Source organism: Melozone crissalis, unplaced genomic scaffold, assembly GCF_028551555.1.
Source record: "Melozone crissalis strain CALT ecotype California unplaced genomic scaffold, PUWL_Pcris_2 ptg000012l_1, whole genome shotgun sequence".
Lineage (NCBI taxonomy): Eukaryota > Metazoa > Chordata > Aves > Passeriformes > Passerellidae > Melozone > Melozone crissalis.
Window position 1 is genome coordinate 14,991,627 of NW_026535790.1, and position 15,931 is coordinate 15,007,557.

Here is a 15,931-nt window from a genome sequence, read left to right on the forward strand (position 1 = left end):
GTGCGTAATAAAAAAGACCACGGCCCAAAATCATGGGCACACAGGCCAGCCATGGGTTGGAAAGGCAAAACTAGCTGATCCTTCAGCTCCAGCTCAGCTGAGCATGGCCCTAGAGCAGGTCTCTGATGTAGAGATGTAAAAGATCCTCTAGAGCAGGTCTCTGATGTTGGGGTGCCCCCCTAGAGCAGGTCTCTGATGTAGAGATGTAAAAGATCCTCTAGAGCAGGTCTCTGATGTAGAGGTTCCTCCTGACAGCGTTGGAGAAGCCCTCGTTGAAGCGGAACCAGACGTCGCTCCTGCCCACGGCCTTTCCCATCTGCAGCTCCAGGGACTCCTCCTTGGAAACCTGGGGGGCTGCAGCAGGAAAATCCACTTTAAAACCCCTCAAATTATCAGCTGTGCCCTGGCTGGAGAGCGGGATTGGGGAAGCTCTGGAAGGGCAGAGCTGCGGCTCCCAAATCCCGGATGCTGCAACCAAAAATTCCCCCCAGATTCCCTTTGGATGGGGCAGAATCCAGGGATGTGCCCACAGGAACTCCCTGCCAGCTGGGCTGGGTTTGTCCCCTGGGGACAGGGATGAGGGACAGGAGCCCCTCTTTGGGAATGGGGAGAGCCCCCAGTGGCACCCAGGGCCACCCTGCCCCTGTGCCACCCTGCCCCTGTGCCACTGACCTGGGGATGGAGCCACCCTGTCCCTGTGCCACCCACCCCATTCTGAGGCCACCCCATCCCTGTGCCACCCACCCAGAGCTCAGGGACACTTTGTCCCTGTGTCACCCACCCAGTTCTGTGTCCCTGTGCCACCCACCTGGGGATGGAGCCACTCTGTCCCTGTGTCACCCACCCAGTTCTGTGTCCCTCTGTCACCCACCTGGGGATGGAGCCACTCTGTCCCTGTGTCACCCACCCAGTTCTGTGTCCCTCTGTCACCCACCTGGGGCCTTGGCCGCCTCTTTCCTCTGGAGTGGCCTCCCAAAAAAGTCCAGTTCAGGCTGTGGGGAGCAAGAAGCAGGAATGGGGGTGGCTCTGGGGCACCTGCACTTGCAGCTGCTGCCCAGGGAGGGACAGAACCAGGGCAGGGCTGTCCCTGGGCACGGCTCAGGCACCCCGAGAGCAGAGCAGGAGCCAAATGCAAATCCTGCAGGAAGGGCCAGAGGCCTGGGAAGGCAAACAGCATCCAAATTTGGGGGAAAGGCAAAATGTGAGGCTCAGGTGGGGTTGTACAGGCAGGAGAGGGCTGGCAGCTGAGCCCTGGAGAGGGGCAGTGCCAGGGAAGGATGCCAGCTCCTCATGGAGCCCAGGGTGGGAACGTTCCAGAGCAGCTTTTCCAAGCTGCTTTCCCACAGAGCCCAAATTCAGCTATTTCAGCCCAAATCCCCACAGCTCCTCCCTCCCCCAGCCCTGAAAACTTCCCAGGACGCACCCAAAATGTCACCCAGCCCAATTCATGCCAATCCCAGCGAGGCCTTTACAGGACACACAGAGCTGGGCCGGGCTATTCAAGGAAACTGGACTAAAAATGCCAATTGCACTGGAGCCAGGGAGGGCCTGGCAGGGAAGGGCTGGGGGGAGGTGGGGCAGGAACTGGGGCAGGAACTGGGGCAGGAACTGGGGCCTGACCTTGTCCTGCAGGGCTGCTCTCCTCACGATGTGCTCCAGGCGCTGGTGGTGGTTGGGGGTCCCCGCTGGCTCCGTGTCCCCCAGCTCCTCCCCGGGGCCATTCCCGGGCTCCTGTGGGGAGCACAGAGCTGGGCCAGGCTCCCCCTGCGGTGTCTGAGCTCCAGGACTGGGCACTGAGCTCCTGTCACCCCCTTGGCCCCATCCCACCCAGGTCGGATTGCAATATCCCAAAGATTTTCCCATCCTTTTCTGCCTCCTGGGATCAGCCCCAGCCCCTTTCCCTGGGATTTCACATCCCCACCACGTAAACAAGGAGCCTTCAGAGATGTTTTTGCAGCTTCTCTTTGTCCCACACACCTCCCAGGAGCCTTTTTCCTGCTCCAAGGGGCTCCCAGGGATTAATTATCCCTCTGGCACCAGGGCAGGGCAGGCATCAACTACATCCAGGATGTTTCTCCACCTTTTTCCACCCCTTCCCATCTTTTCCTGCCTCCAGGAGAGTGGGCAGAGCCACTCTGCTGCTCCTGGGAGCTTTGGGAGCTTTGGAAGTGGCAGCAGCCAGGGAAGGGGAGGGAGGGAAGAGTTCACCTCCCACACGGCCAGGTACAAACAGCAGCCAAAAATTCCCACCTAAAATTCCCACCTAAAATCCCCACCTAAAAATTCCCACCTCCTCTCACCCTTCACTGGAAGGGCTCAAAGCCTGAACTCCCTCCAGAATCCCTGCCAAAAGCTGAGCCCTGCAGGCCAGCCCAGCTGTGCAGGGGAACGGCTGCAGCCAGGGGGGTTAATCCTGGATTTCCAACCCGCAGCTTGGGGAAAAACACATCCCTGGGGATCTCCTGCACACCCCCAGCCCTGGCAGCCCCCTGGGGATGCCCACCTGGGCCAGGCTCCGTGCCTCTGTCCTCCTCATCTTCTCCAGCTCGATCTCCCTGGCAATGAGCTGCTTGGCCTGGTAGCTGAGCTGCCTGCGGGCCGGCAGGGCTGGGAAACGGCACACGGCCTCAACATTCCTGCAGCATGGAAAACAGGGAACAAACCCCAAAATCAGCCAGCTCTGGGCAGCCTGAGAGCCCCAGCACCTCCCAGCCCTGCCCCTGGGTCGTTCCAGGGAAAACCAACCCCAAAAATCAGCCTGTGATTTCACCATGTGCTCACTCTGGGCAGCCTGTGAGCCCCAGCAGCTCCCAGCCCTGCCCTTGGGTGGTTCCTGCCTCGGTTTCCCCCCGTGCAGGAATGGGAATGGGAATGCAGGAGGGATTAGAGGGGTTTAATCCAGCTTGAAAGCAAAAAGAGGAGATTGGACAGATTGCCCTGAAAAGCTCAAGGGCACAGCACAGCTCAGGGGCACAGCACAGCTCAACCTTCAGAGCCACCCCGAGGTGCCCCCCCAGACAGGTTTAATGGGAATCCAGCCAGGAACAGGAATTTGGGATCATCAGAGCAGCTGGATTCTTAACAGGCCTGTTTCAGTTTCCCCAGCATTGAGGAGCCACCAGTCCCCCTCTGCCAGCTCTGAATATTTCGTATTTATCCACTATTTATCCAATAATTTTTTGCTATTTATCCACTAATTTTTTGCAATTTATCCACTATTTATTCACTATTTATCCACTAATTTTTTGCTGTTTACCCACTATTTATTCACTATTTACCCACTAATATTTTGCTATTTACCCACTATTTATTCACTATTTATTTACTATTTATTCACTATTTATCCACCATTATTGCCCCTAAAATACAAGGAGCAAAGCCCTGAGTCAGGTGGCTCTGCAGTCCCTCGGAAACCAGCTGTCAAACCAATGCCTTAGGAAGCTTTAAAGAAATAAAGGCCAGGTTTTGCTGGTGACATCAGATCTGTCTGCCAGAGCTGCCAGGTGCCACAGGGGTGTGCCCAGGTGGGCCAGGCCTGTCCTGCCACCTCCTGGTGACAGCCACAGGAAGCTGCTCCCTTCCCTTTAATCCCACTAAACCCAACCTGCTCAGCCCCAGCCCAAGGGAGGGATGGCCCAGCTGGGGATGGAGCCAAGCCAAAACTCGCAACTCCTTCCTGAGGATCAGCACAGCATCCTGCAATGGTTTGGGTTGGGAGGGATTTAAAATCATCCAGCTCCAACCCTGACACCTTCCATGTGCTCCAACTCCCATCCAGCCCTGCCTTGGACACCTCCAGGGATGGGGCAGCCCCAGATTCTCTGGGAATTCCATTCCAGGGAAGGATTCTGACTCCCAGTGCCCTCCCCAGCCCTGGCACTCACGGGTCCAGCTTGAAGACGTACTGGCCCTCGGGCAGGCGCTCCTGCAGGTAGGTGAGGTTGTAGGTGAGCATGGTGCTGATGAGCTCAGCCAGCTGCTGCTTCTCCTTCAGGCTGTAGAGCTGCGTGTTCACCTGCCCAGGGGACAGCACAGAGCTTGGAAACCCCAAACAGACCACGTCACATTCTCTGGAAAAATCCCTTTGCCAGGATTTCTCTCTCCTGGGAAGCTGAGAAGCCTCAGAGAAAAGTGAAAACAGTAATGATCTGATTTGCTTCTCCTGTGTTCGGCTGCTTTGGAATGTGGTTTGGACATTGTTTACCCACAGGTGGTTGTTTCATTGGTTTCATGTGAATTGTTTTGACTCAGTGGCCAATCACAGTCAGGCTGTGTCGGACTCTGAAGAAAGAGTCATGAGTTTTTCATTATTATCTTTTAGCCTTCTGCAAGTATCCATTCTCTATTCTTTAGTATAGTTTGAGTATAGTTTAGCAATATAATTAATATAATATAGTATAGTATAGTATAGTATAATATAATATAATATAAGTCTTATAAGAACATGGAGTTAGATCCATCATTTTCCTCCCAACAATGGGGACTCAGAAAATGCCACACACAGGGTTTGTTTCTGGGTGAGGAAGGACCCAGATCAAGTTTAGTTCTCTCTTAGGGACACAGGGCAGGGACAGACTCTCTCCTGGGTGGGGGTGACTCTGAGAGCTCCCCAAAGCCCAGCCCAGGTGGGGCACAGGACCCCTCCACACCGTTGAGCACCTCAACACTCTGTCCCCAGCTTCCCTCCAGCTGTGACACCAAACCCAGCCTGGATTTGGGACACAAACCCAGGCTGGCTCATTGTGGGGGTTCCAGAGGGCTCTGGGGAGCAGGGCAGGGCAGGGGGCACTCACAGGGCGCAGTTTGGGGGCGATGATGTCCAGCAGCAGGCACAGCACGTCCAGCACCAGCGCCTGCTGCCCCGCGCGGCTCCGGGCGCCCGGCGCGATCCCCGACACCATGGACAGCACCAGGTTCTGCATCTGGCCCAGCTTGGCCGCGGCCTGGGGACAGCACAGGGGTGGGGTGTGATGTGACAGCCTGTCCCAGTAGCCCAGTTCTGTCCCCAGGTGTGCCAATCACCTCTCCCTTCCCCTCCCTCGCCCCTGCTTAGTGCTGTCCCTCAATCTTGGCGATCCTGCAAGGGCATCGTGTGATTGGCAGAGTTCAAAAGATGCCTCTCAGCCATCATTGGGCCATCCAGGTGTCATTTGTCCCCTGAGACTCCCCCTTTCTTACCTGGTTGGTGGGATCCCCACCCCTTCCCTCCCCTCTCCCTCGGGTTAAAAGGAACAGCAACCATGGGGTCAGGGAGTTCTGTTGGAGCTGTTGCTCCATTCAGAGGCCTGTGGGCCAGAATAAAGCTCTGGATCAAACCCTCCAGCAGAACCAATTCCTTTTCCTTCACCTCGCTTTAAAGCCTCTCCACCAGAGGTAAACCTGAGCTCCTGCATGCCTGGAGTCATCCCAAGCACGGAGCTGCAGCACCCAGCCAGCCAAAGGTGCCTGTGAGGTGAAACCACCACACACCCAGCCAGCCAAAGGTGTCTGTGGGTGAAACCACCACACACCCAGCCAGCCAAAGGTGTCTGTGGGGTGAAACACCACATACCCAGCCAGCCCAAAGGTGTCTGTGGGGTGAAACCACCACACATCCCACAGCCAAAGGTGTCTGTGAGGTGAAACCACCACACACCCAGCCAGCCAAAGGTGTCTCTGGGATGAAACCACCACAGCTGCCACCCTTGGTCAAGCAGCAAGGGCCAGAGGAGCCCAGGCCCGTTCCATCTGGCTATACCGTTAATTAACCCCAACACACAGGGACCCTCAGGGGCGTCCCTGCAGGCAGGGCTGGCTGTCAGAGCCCCGCTGCACTCACCTCGGGCTGGCTGCTGGGGTAGGCCAGGCGGGGCACGGCGGCGGCGGCGAAGAGCAGGTGGAAGGCCACGGGCAGGAAGGGCAGGTAGCGCAGCAGCTGGAAGCTCTGGGCCTGCAGCACGGCCCTGCCCAGCAGGTCACAGAAGCCCAGCCACTCCAGGGCCAGGCACACGGAGCCCAGGCTGGAATCCCGCACCCTCGTGTTCAGGAAGTTCTCAAACAGGCCCTGCAGGGGGGTGTGGGATCAGGTGGAGCTCACCTGGATGGGGGTCTGAGCCTCCCTCCAGCCCCCCCTGGCTGCTCTCACCTGGGCCAGCTTCTCCTGCTCCCCCGAGGAGATGGAGAGGTGCAGGATGTGGTGGAAGCGGTGGGAGGAGGAATTGAAGCCCCCAGGGTGGGACAGGTCCTCGTCCCCCAGCTGGAGCTGGGCTGGCAGAGAGGGGTCCATTCCTATCCTGTGCCTGGGGGAGCCCAAAGGGGAGAGCTCAGGCTTTGGGTTTCCCGGTGCTGGAGGAATACAAAGCACCTGGAATGGCTTTGAACTGAGAGGAAAGGTTTAGAAGGAATATTGTGAAGGAATATCCCCTGGCAGGGTGGGCAGGCCCTGGCACAGGTGCCCAGAGCAGCTGCGGCTGCCCCTGGATCCCTGGCAGTGCCCAAGGCCAGGCTGGACAGGGCTTGGAGCACCCTGGGACAGTGGGAGGTGGCACTGGATGTGCCCTGAGGTCCCTTCCAACTCAAACCACTCCAGGATTCTCTGATGGACACAAATCCCCTCAAGAAGCTGCTCTCCAGGACCTTGCAGGTCTCCCTTGAACATTTCCAGGGATGAGGCAGCCACAGCTTCTCTGGGCAATAGGAATACCACCTCCAAGCACCCAAGAGATGTAAAAATCCCCTCCTCCTACCTCTGGGGCTTGGGCAGCTGGAAGATCTCCTGCCAGATGGAGAAGAGCCCCTTGTTCTGGTCCTTCAGGCCAATCCTCATGGTCTGCACCATCTGCACACTCAGCTCCTTCTGCCCTCGGCCGTGCAGGAACTGCAGCAGGAGCCAGGGATGGAGGGGATGGGGATCCCAAAGCCCTTGGGAACAGCTGGACACAGCCACCCCCCTCTTCCTCCACGGGAGATGCTTCAGGGATCTGACTGGAAGGGACTTTTGTCCCCATGAGCCTGGAGCTGCAGCAGGAGGGTGTGCCCAGGGCCATGTCCATGTCCTGACGGCCATGCCCGTGTCCTTAGGGTCATTCCCATGTCCCCAGAGCCATGCCCATGTTTTGATGGCCATCCCAGTCTCCTCAGGGCCATCCCTGTGTCCTGATGGCCATGCTCATGTCCCCAAGGCCATGCCCATGTCCCCAAAGCCTTCCCTGTGTCCCCAGGGTCATGGGCATGTCCTGATGGCCAACCTCATCTCCCCAGGGCCATTCCCCTCTCCCCAAGGCCCTCCCCTTGTCCCCAGAGCCCTCCCCATGTCCCCAAGGCCCTCCTCGTGTCCCCAGATCTCTCCCCCTGTCCCCAGGGCCATCCTCATGTCCCCAGCACTCTCCCTGTGTCCCCAGAGCCCTGGCAGGGTCCCCAAGGACCTGACAGAATCCCCAGAGCTCTCCCCATGTCCCCAAGGCCCTGCCAGTGACCTCAAGGCCCTGGCAGTGTCCCCAGAGCTCTCCCCATGTCCCCAGGGCCCTGGCAGTGTTCCCAAGGCCTTTGCCATGTCCCCAGGTCCCTGGCAGTGTCCCCAGAGCTCTTCCCATGTCCCCCAGGGCCATCCTCACGTCCCCAGCACCTGCAGGGTGTTGATGCAGGAGCGGATGTCGCTGTCGGTTTTCTCGCAGAGCGCCAGCAGCGCGCCCGTGTCCGTGCGCATTCCCTGCCGGAGCGCGATCTGGGGACAGACGGGGCTCAGCGGGGAGGGGACAGCGAGCCAGGGGGACAGGGGACACCCCCGAGGCACGGGGACAGGGCCCTGGGGGAGCACAGACCTCGCTGAGGCGCTGGGCCAGGCGGGAGGGCGCGGTGCGGGGGAAGCCGAGCAGGAAGGATTGCTGCCGCAGCGGGCGCAGCGCGGGCACGAACCTGGGGAGGGAAACAGGGGGGTGAGAGGGCCCAGCAGGGAATTTCCTTCTTAATCCTGGAATTACTGAGGTTGGGAAAGACCTCCCAGAGTGTCGAGTCCAACTGCTCCCGCAGAACTGCCAAGCCACCGTGAAATGATGTCCCCAAGTGCCACATCCACACGGCTTTGAAATCCCCTCAGGGATAGGGACTCCACCTCTGCCCTGAGCAGGACCAACCAACACCTGACTGCCCTTTCCAGGAAGGAATTTTCCCAAATATCCAATCTAAACTTTCCCTGAGGCCGTTCCTTCTCCTCCTGTCCCTGTTCCCTGGAGCAGAACCCGACCCCCCGGCTGTCCCCTCCCGTCAGGAGCTGTGCAGAGCCACAAGGTTTCCCCTGATCCCCCTTTTCTCCAGGCTGAGCCCCTTTCCCACCTCCCTCAGGAATTCTCCAGTCCCTTCCCAGCCCCCTCAGGAATTCTCCAGCCCCTTCCCAGCTCTCTCAGGAATTCTCCAGCCCCTTCCCAGCTCCATTCCTTTCCCTGCACATGGCCCAGCCCCTCAATGTGAGGGGCCCAAACCAACCCCAGGACTGGAGCAGCTGCACTCAAACAGAGACACCCCCAGCAGCCACCTCCTGTCTGGGGGGACGGTTTGGTGTCCCTGTCCCCACCCCGGGCAGGTGACACTCACTGGTCATTGCAGATGCAGATGATGGGCCTGAGCAGGAGCCCCCCCTCGCGTCGCCGCCGCCGCCCCGCGCCCGCCTCGCCCTCACCGTCCTTCCTCTGGATGATGGACAGCAGGACATTGATGGAGGCCTGGGGGAAGGAAACGGGATGGGAGGGATGGGTTCCTGCTTGTGGAACGCTGGGGGAGCTGTTAATGGGGTGGTGTTTGAGGGGCTGGTGCCCCAGTGTTGGTGCAGGTCCCCGGGCTCACCGCGGGCGCGCCGTCGATCTCGTCGATGATGAGGCAGTTGGGCCTCTCGTGGGAGCCCAGCACCGACCTCATCTGGGTGGCAGCTTCAATCCTGGTCTGGAACACCTCAGGGCTGCGGTCATCGCTGCGAGGGGACACGGGGACAGGTGACTTTGGGTGTGGGGACACGGCCGGCATCATCTCTGGGGCAGCATCACCTCAGAACAGCATCACCCCTGGGACAGCACCATCGCTTCCAGAGCAGCATCACCACCAGCATCACGTTCAGAACAGCATCATCATCTCCAGAGCAGCACAACTTCCACAGCACCATCACCTCCAGAACAGCACCACCTCCATGCCACCATCACATCCAGAACACCATCACCTCCAGAGCACCACCACCTCCATAATAGCATCACCATCACCTCCAGCATCACCTCCAGAACAGCAACACCTCCACAACACCATCACCTTCACAACAGCATCATCACTTCCAAAACAGCAGCACCTCCAGAGCAGCACAACCTCCACAGCACCATCACCTTCCGAACAGCATCACCTCCATAATAGCATCACCATCACCTCCAGCATGACCCCTGGGACATCATCACCTACAGAACATCTCCACCTCTGGGACACCATCACTTCCAGAACAGCATCACTTCCAGCATCACCCCCAGGCCACCATTATCTCCAGTATCACCTGCCCTCTTTTGTGGTCAGGGCATGGGCTCACCTGGCACCCAGGGCTCACCTGGCACCCAGGGCTCACCTGGCCCTCAGGGGCTCACCTGGCACCCAGGGCTCACCTGGCATTCATCTCCACGGCGTTGTACCCCGCGTGCCTGGCGATGACGTGGGCCAGTGTGGTTTTGCCCAGGCCAGGGGGCCCACAGAGCAGAGCCACCTGTGGCACAGAGGGGAGGTCACCTCTTGAAGAGCTTCCTCCTCAGAGGGGACAACACTACTCCTCAGCTGGAGGCAGCACAAGGAGCCACAGCCACGTCCCCTCCTGCCCACCTTGTGTTTGGGTCTCTTGTGCTGGTCCAGCTCGGCCTCCAGCATCTCCTCGGTGAGCTGCACCTTGGTTTTCCACTTGTTGGGATGTTCCTTGGGGTGGCTGAGGGGGGGATTGGCTGCAGGGGTGGGCTTGGGCTTCTTGCCAGCCTTGTCCTTGCCGAACACCACCGTGTCCCACAGCTTGAGCCACTTGAGCAGGCAGCGGTTGGTGTACTGCAGGGAAGCAGGGAAAATCCATGGAACCTGGGAAAAGCCAGCTGGGGCAGAGGAAAGCTCTCCTTCATGCAGGAGGCTGCTCAGGGTTCCACCTGGCATCTTCCTGGGACAAGGCGGGGACATTTCCCTTCCCAGCTCAGCCCCCATCCCTCAGGGAAAGCCTGGGTGAGTCACACCAGTCCCATCCCTGCTGGCCATGCTCCCTCTTGGCTCAACTCAGCAATTCCCAGCACATCCAATTCCCTACAAAACTTCTAACATTCCCCACAAAAATTCAAAATAGCCAACAACTTCTGGCTAAAATCCTCTCACTCTTTTTTGTCTCATTTTGGTGACATTCCATAGGTTTATCTACCAGAACATCCCCAGTGTCCAGTGCAAAGCTGCCATTCCAAGCTCCCAGGGACCCAGGACAGCTCCCAAGCAGAGCAGCACAGACACAGCCCCCAGCCAGTGCTTCCAAAGGCAATTCCTGATCCCAGGGCATGATCCCATCCCAAGCCCCCCCTTTTCCCAGCACCTCACATCATCACTGAGCAGCTCCATGTAGCGCTGGGGGGTGAACTTGTCCACCCAGAGGCAGTGGGATGCAGGCTCCTCCTGGGCTGCTGGGGCTGTGTCCATGCTGGGATCCGGGCTCTCGGTGCTGGCCTCGCTCCCCAGGCAGCTGCAGCATGGAATTGATGCACCCCAAAGCACCCCAGCAGTCAGGGCAGGTGGGAACTGCACCCAGACCCCCCAGGCTGGGGGTGATGAGGGCAAAAAGGCCCCTCTGCTTGCAGGTCTCCCAAAATCTGATTGTGAGGGAGGCAAATCCAGCAGCAAGGCAGGGATTGGGGAGGGATTTCATGCCAGCACCTCACCTGTTGATGATCTCTGTCAGCTGCTGGGAGGCCTCCAGAACCCGCCTGCGACGCTTGAGCACAAACACAGAGAGGGGTCATGGCTGGGGACAGGGATTTGGGAGCCAGCCCTGTGGCCAGCAGGGGTGGCAGGGACACAGGGAAGATCAGGGACATGTGGTACCTCCTCAGCCACCTGCTCCTTCAGGTAGGAGAAGGGCACCCCCAGCAAGTGGAGCGGCCTGCGAGCGTTCCAGCCCAGGGAATCCGGGAGCTGCAGGGACACAGCACAGCCAGCGCCCTCCTGAGCCACCTGGAGGCCACCGAGGAGCAAAGCCGACCTTCAGATCCCTCCTCACCTCCAGCCCTGTCCTGCAGGGATCATCCCTCAGCACCAGGAAGACCCTGGTGCCCTGGGTGGATGTCACGTTGATGTAATCCTCCAGAATGGGGGGTCTCCTCAGGACCCTCTTCTTTTCCAAGGGTGGTGTGGTCTGCATGGGGACCATTCCACTCATCTCCAGCTGGTTCGAGCTGGAAAACACCAAATTCCTTCAGCAGGGGAAGAGCCCTTCCCCTCTCTCCTGTTAAAGATGGGGTTCAGGGTGGCCAACCTGGTGTTGTGGGGAGCCAGAGGTGCCTCTGGGCCACCATCCCAGGGGACATCCGGAGCCAGCTCATCGTCCGCACCGAAATCGAGCTTCTTAACAGCTTCCAGGCGCTGCCGCTTCGGCTTCGGGGCTGGAGCAGGAGGAGAGCATCACTCACTGACGGACGGTGGTACCCAGGGGATGCTCCAGCACCCGGCACCGCTCGGGGCGGGGAGCAGGGGCAGCAGCACCGGGGGAACCGGGTCAAACCTACTGAGGGGCTCGGCTGCTGCCGGGGACACGGCGGGGACACAGTCCCGGTCCCTCTTCTTGGCGCCGGTGCCGCCGGGAGAGTCCCCGGGGAGATCGGCCTGCTCCGGCGGCTGCCGCTTGCTCCGGAACTGCGACGTTTTGGGGCCGGCGGGTGGGGATGGCTCATCTGCAAGAGGGGTCACACCACGGTGCCGGTCACCGGAGGGCACCCGCGGCGGGACGGGCACACACGGGCGCGCAAAGCACGGTCCTGCCCGCTCCCTCCCTCCGCCGCCTTCCGTCCAGAGCCGCAGCAGCGCCCACCTCCCAGCTCGGCCAGCACCTCCAGCTCGTCGGCGAAGCGCTCGTAGAAGCCATCGTCGGGCCCGTCCTCGGCCCAATCCTCGGGCCCATCCTCGGCGCTCGCCATGCGCCGCGCCCGCTCCGCCACCGGCCCCGCGCCCGCCGCGCTTCCGCCCGCGCGCGCTGCGGGACCGGCGCTGATTGGGCGCGGGCGGAGGCGAGGACGGCGCTGATTGGGCGGGGCGCGCGGGAGGACGCGGCGGGGGCGGCGCGGATTGGACGCGACGTGAGCGCTGCCGGGAGGCGCTGCGGGAGCGGGCGGGGCCGGGGCGGCGGGGGCGGCGCTGCGCGGGTCCCCCCAGCCGGGTCCGGGTCACCTCCGCCCGTCCCGGGTCACTTCGGCCCGGTCCAGGGTCCTCTCTGTCGCGCGCGTCCCCGCCCCGCGTCCCCTGTCCCCTCCCCTCTGCCCCGTGCCCTCCGGCGGAGCCGCCGCGCTCGCTGCAGCGGGGAGCGGGGAGAGGCCGATGGCCGCCGCCGGGATGGGCAGAGGCAGCACCGCGCGGCTGCGGGGCCTCCACGCGTGACAGTGGGGCGGGCATGGGCCTTCCGTGCATGGCGCCGGGGCGGCCCGGGACAGCGGGACAGCGGCGGGGCCGTGCGCTGTGACATCGGCATGGCGGCGACCGGAGCGCTGCGGTAGCGTCCGCACCGCCGTGGGACCTGCACCCGGACGGTGTGACACCGGTGAGCCTGGGGACAGGCAGGGTGACAGCGGGGTTGCAGGTGACCTCGGCAGCGCCGGTGCATGTCCGTTCCCTGCTGGGGTATCCCACCTCCGGGCCCTGCCCGTCCCGTGTGTCCGGGGCTGCTGTGCCCATCCCGCAGCTGGCGGTTCCTCATCCCGGTTCCCCCTCGCTCTCTGTGCCCCGCAGGGCGCTGGCCATGGAGCCGGGCACCATCGACAACCTGTCCATCCTGTACCAGAGCTCCGACTTCATCGTGGTCAACAAGCACTGGGACCTGCGCATCGACAGCAAGATGTGGTACGAGACGCTGACCCTGCAGAGCCAGCTCAAGCACCGCTTCCCCGAGCTGGCCGACCCCGACACCTACTACGGCTTCAGGTGAGCGCCTGGGCACCGAGCCCGGCTCTGCCCTCTGCTGGGGACGCTCCTGAGATGCCCTGGATGCTCCTGTACCCCCGTGTCCTTCCCAGGTTCTGCCACCAGCTGGATTTCTCCACCAGCGGGGCTCTGTGTGTGGCACTCAACAAAGCGGCGGCGGGAAGTGCCTACAAGTGCTTCAAGGAGCGCCTGGTGACCAAAGCCTACCTGGCCCTGGTGAGCCCTCCCTGCCACCTCCTGCCCTCCCTGCCATCCCTGCCTTGGCCTTCTGTGTTCCTGAACACCTCTGCCCTGAGGGAAAGCTGAGGGACTTGGGTGTGTTCAGCTGGAGAAGAGAAAGATTCAGTGTTGGAGCCTAAAGGGGCTCCAAGAGAGCTGGAGGAGGATTTGGATGAGGGCATGGTGGGGCAGGACACAGGGAATGCTTCCCACTGCCAGAGGGTGGGGTTAGGTTGGATATCGGGAAGGAATTCTGGCACAGGGTGCCCAGAGAAGCTGTGGCTGCCCCATCTCTGGAAGTGTCCAAGGCCAGTTTTGATGGAGCTGAGAGCAACAAGGTATCCTTGCCCCTGACAAGGAGTCGGGCTTGGGGAGATGGATGGGCTTTAGGGTTCTTCCAGCCCCACTCTTTCTGTGATTCCATGGTCTATGAGGGGTGGGTGAGGAGCTCGTGCCAGGGCTCAGTGTGCACGTTCCTGTCCCCAGGTGAGGGGACACGTGAGCCAGAGCCGGATGTCGATCCGCTACGCCATCGGGAAGAACACCACGGAGGGCATGACCCACATGATGTGCATCGAGGGCACAGAGGGTGAGCAGCCCCATCCCCTCTCTGCTCATGCCCCCAGGGATGTGCTGGGGCATCACAAACCCCCTCTGGCTCTCCTTGCAGGCTGTGAGAATCCCAAGCCGTGCCAGTCGGAGCTGATCGTGCTGGAACATGGATCCTACAGCGGAGACCCCGTCACCAAAGTGCTGCTGCAGCCGCTGACAGGTGGGGAGAGGGGCAGCTCTGATCTGGAAAGGGATGAGGGAAGCAGGGGGACAAATGCCATTAGGTGCATTGTCACCATGCCCTGAAGGAGGCATTCAGGAATTCCCTGTCCCTGATTCCTGCTCTCCCCCCAGGGAGGACTCACCAGCTCCGGGTTCACTGCAGCGCCATCGGCCACCCCATCGTGGGGGACTTCACCTACAGCCACCGGCAGGACAGCAATCCCTACAGGATGATGCTCCACGCCTACTACCTGCGCATCCCCACGGGCAAGGAGCTGATCGAGGTGTGCGCGCCCGACCCCTTCGTCACCGCCATGGACAGCAACTGGGTGCCCCAGAACATCACCCAGAGGCTGGAGGATGTCATCCAGGAGCTCAAGGACAAGGGGACACACAAGGAGGAGGAGGAGGAGGAGGAGGGCCAGGAAGCTGCCAGAGAGGAGGGAGCAGGGGGGGAAGGCAGCAGGGAGGAGACAGAGGAGCAGCGGGTGCAGTGTGAGCAGAGGCTGGCTGAGTGGGCTCTGGAGTGAGCACAAAGCACCTCCCTGCATCTCCAGCTCCAGCCTTGTCCCAGCGGGTCCCCACGGAGCCCGGCGCTGCCTGCACACCTGCACTCCCTCTGTGGCTTCCCTTGCTCCTGGGGCTGGCATCGGGTGGATTTTAGGAGGGGTTGAGGTGGGGTTATTTTGTAATGCCCATCATCTGTCTGGTCATGGGATGTCCCTTTCCCAATTCTGGGCCTCAGCAGCAGAGTGTGTCACGCTCCAGCTTAAAATGACCCCAAAGCTTTCCATCCGTGTCCTGGGGCTCGGGCACAGCTGGGCACTGCCTTTGCCATGGACATTCCCACAGCCTCTCCATGCTTGGATGCAGAATTGCAGCCCAGCACAGGGAGGGGAGAAGGTGCTGGGTGCAGCTCCAGTGTACCCGTCCTCCATTCCCATTCCCTCACTCCAGCTGGAGCACATTCTGGGGACACCGAGAGTCCCCCAGTCCCAGGGTGTCCTGTGAAACTGGACTGGGATGGGCATGGAAAGGTCCCTGCCTCTTGCCCCCTCCCTCCCTCAGCCCACCTGGGCGGTTTTTAAAGGTTTGGTGAAGGCGAAGGAGTTGATACCAATGGATTTTAAACTTTTTTCAATTTTCTAGGAAGAGAATCTAGTCTTTTAGGGTTTGTAAAATACGGGTGGTCTCAGGAATGAGGTATTTTTAGTACTTCTGTGGTCGGAGAGCCAGCAGCCCAAAGCTTTTTTAATGGATTTTATTATTCCTTCTTCTAGCACTGCCTTTCCTGCTTTTATCCCTGCTTCAGGTCAGAGGACACAAGTCCCTTTCTGCTCACCCACCTGAGGAGGGACCAGTGTCCTGTGTAGGTCCCATGGGGTGGTTCCTGCCTGGCAGGTTTCCAGAGGGTCCTGCAGGCAGGTCCTTCAGCTGGGCAGTTTGGGAAAGCTCTGAAACAGTAGGAAAAGAACAAAGGTGAAATTAAAAAGCTGAGAACTGATGGGAAGAGCAGGCAGGAGCTCAGCTTTGACAGATGCCAAGAAATTTCCTCGTAAGTGCTCTTGCTTTGCTGGTCATCCTGCTTTGCTTTCCCCTTCCCTGCTCATCCTCTGCAGCCCTTGCGGGACATTCGGAAATGAGGAGAACAGGACAACTGGAGAGGGACAGCTGGAGCCACACAGCCCCATCCCAGGGCTTTCAAGCACCACTTCAGCACACACCCAGAGTTGTCACCTCACCAGCCCCATCCCGTTGAAAACACACATGATGGGGTTCCCTGATATTCCCA

The 15,931-nt window shown here is 60.3% G+C and overlaps 2 protein-coding genes across 2 annotated transcripts; one reads left to right on the forward strand and one right to left on the reverse strand.

Annotated features, from left to right (window-relative positions):
* Nucleotides 1-208: 208 nt before the first annotated feature.
* On the reverse strand, nt 209-12,160 carry CHTF18 (chromosome transmission fidelity factor 18). Its single transcript, XM_054270730.1, has 22 exons — nt 12,044-12,160; nt 11,742-11,906; nt 11,492-11,618; nt 11,237-11,411; nt 11,062-11,151; nt 10,899-10,951; nt 10,561-10,702; nt 9,820-10,032; nt 9,609-9,706; nt 8,818-8,941; nt 8,569-8,696; nt 7,800-7,893; nt 7,604-7,702; nt 6,726-6,856; nt 6,125-6,278; nt 5,819-6,043; nt 4,794-4,943; nt 3,885-4,015; nt 2,504-2,636; nt 1,621-1,731; nt 935-992; nt 209-354 (listed from the first exon to the last, which is right to left on the reverse strand). Exons 1-22 carry the CDS (start codon nt 12,147-12,149, stop codon nt 218-220), a joined length of 2,844 nt encoding a protein of 947 aa, XP_054126705.1. The 5' UTR covers nt 12,150-12,160; the 3' UTR covers nt 209-217.
* A 270-nt stretch (nt 12,161-12,430) lies between these two features.
* Nucleotides 12,431-15,093, forward strand: RPUSD1 (RNA pseudouridine synthase domain containing 1). The gene is made up of 6 exons (XM_054270732.1): nt 12,431-12,766; nt 12,955-13,146; nt 13,239-13,362; nt 13,852-13,954; nt 14,036-14,137; nt 14,272-15,093. Exons 2-6 carry the CDS (start codon nt 12,965-12,967, stop codon nt 14,667-14,669), a joined length of 909 nt encoding a protein of 302 aa, XP_054126707.1. The 5' UTR covers nt 12,431-12,766; nt 12,955-12,964; the 3' UTR covers nt 14,670-15,093.
* Nucleotides 15,094-15,931: the final 838 nt, after the last annotated feature.

Excerpts from the sequence above, each read along its gene's own strand:
- CHTF18 (XM_054270730.1), bottom strand. The coding sequence starts at position 12,149 with ATGGCGAGCGCCGAGGATGGGCCCGAGGATTGGGCCGAGGACGGGCCC. Across the intron at positions 10,952-11,061 it reads AGGAGCAGGTGGCTGAGGAG|CGTCGCAGGCGGGTTCTGGA; the intron begins GTACCACATGTC and ends TTTGTGCTCAAG. Across the intron at positions 2,637-3,884 it reads TACGTCTTCAAGCTGGACCC|GAATGTTGAGGCCGTGTGCC; the intron begins GTGAGTGCCAGG and ends TCCATGCTGCAG.
- RPUSD1 (XM_054270732.1), top strand. The coding sequence starts at position 12,965 with ATGGAGCCGGGCACCATCGACAACCTGTCCATCCTGTACCAGAGCTCC. Across the intron at positions 13,363-13,851 it reads CCAAAGCCTACCTGGCCCTG|GTGAGGGGACACGTGAGCCA; the intron begins GTGAGCCCTCCC and ends TCCTGTCCCCAG. Across the intron at positions 13,955-14,035 it reads GTGCATCGAGGGCACAGAGG|GCTGTGAGAATCCCAAGCCG; the intron begins GTGAGCAGCCCC and ends CTCTCCTTGCAG.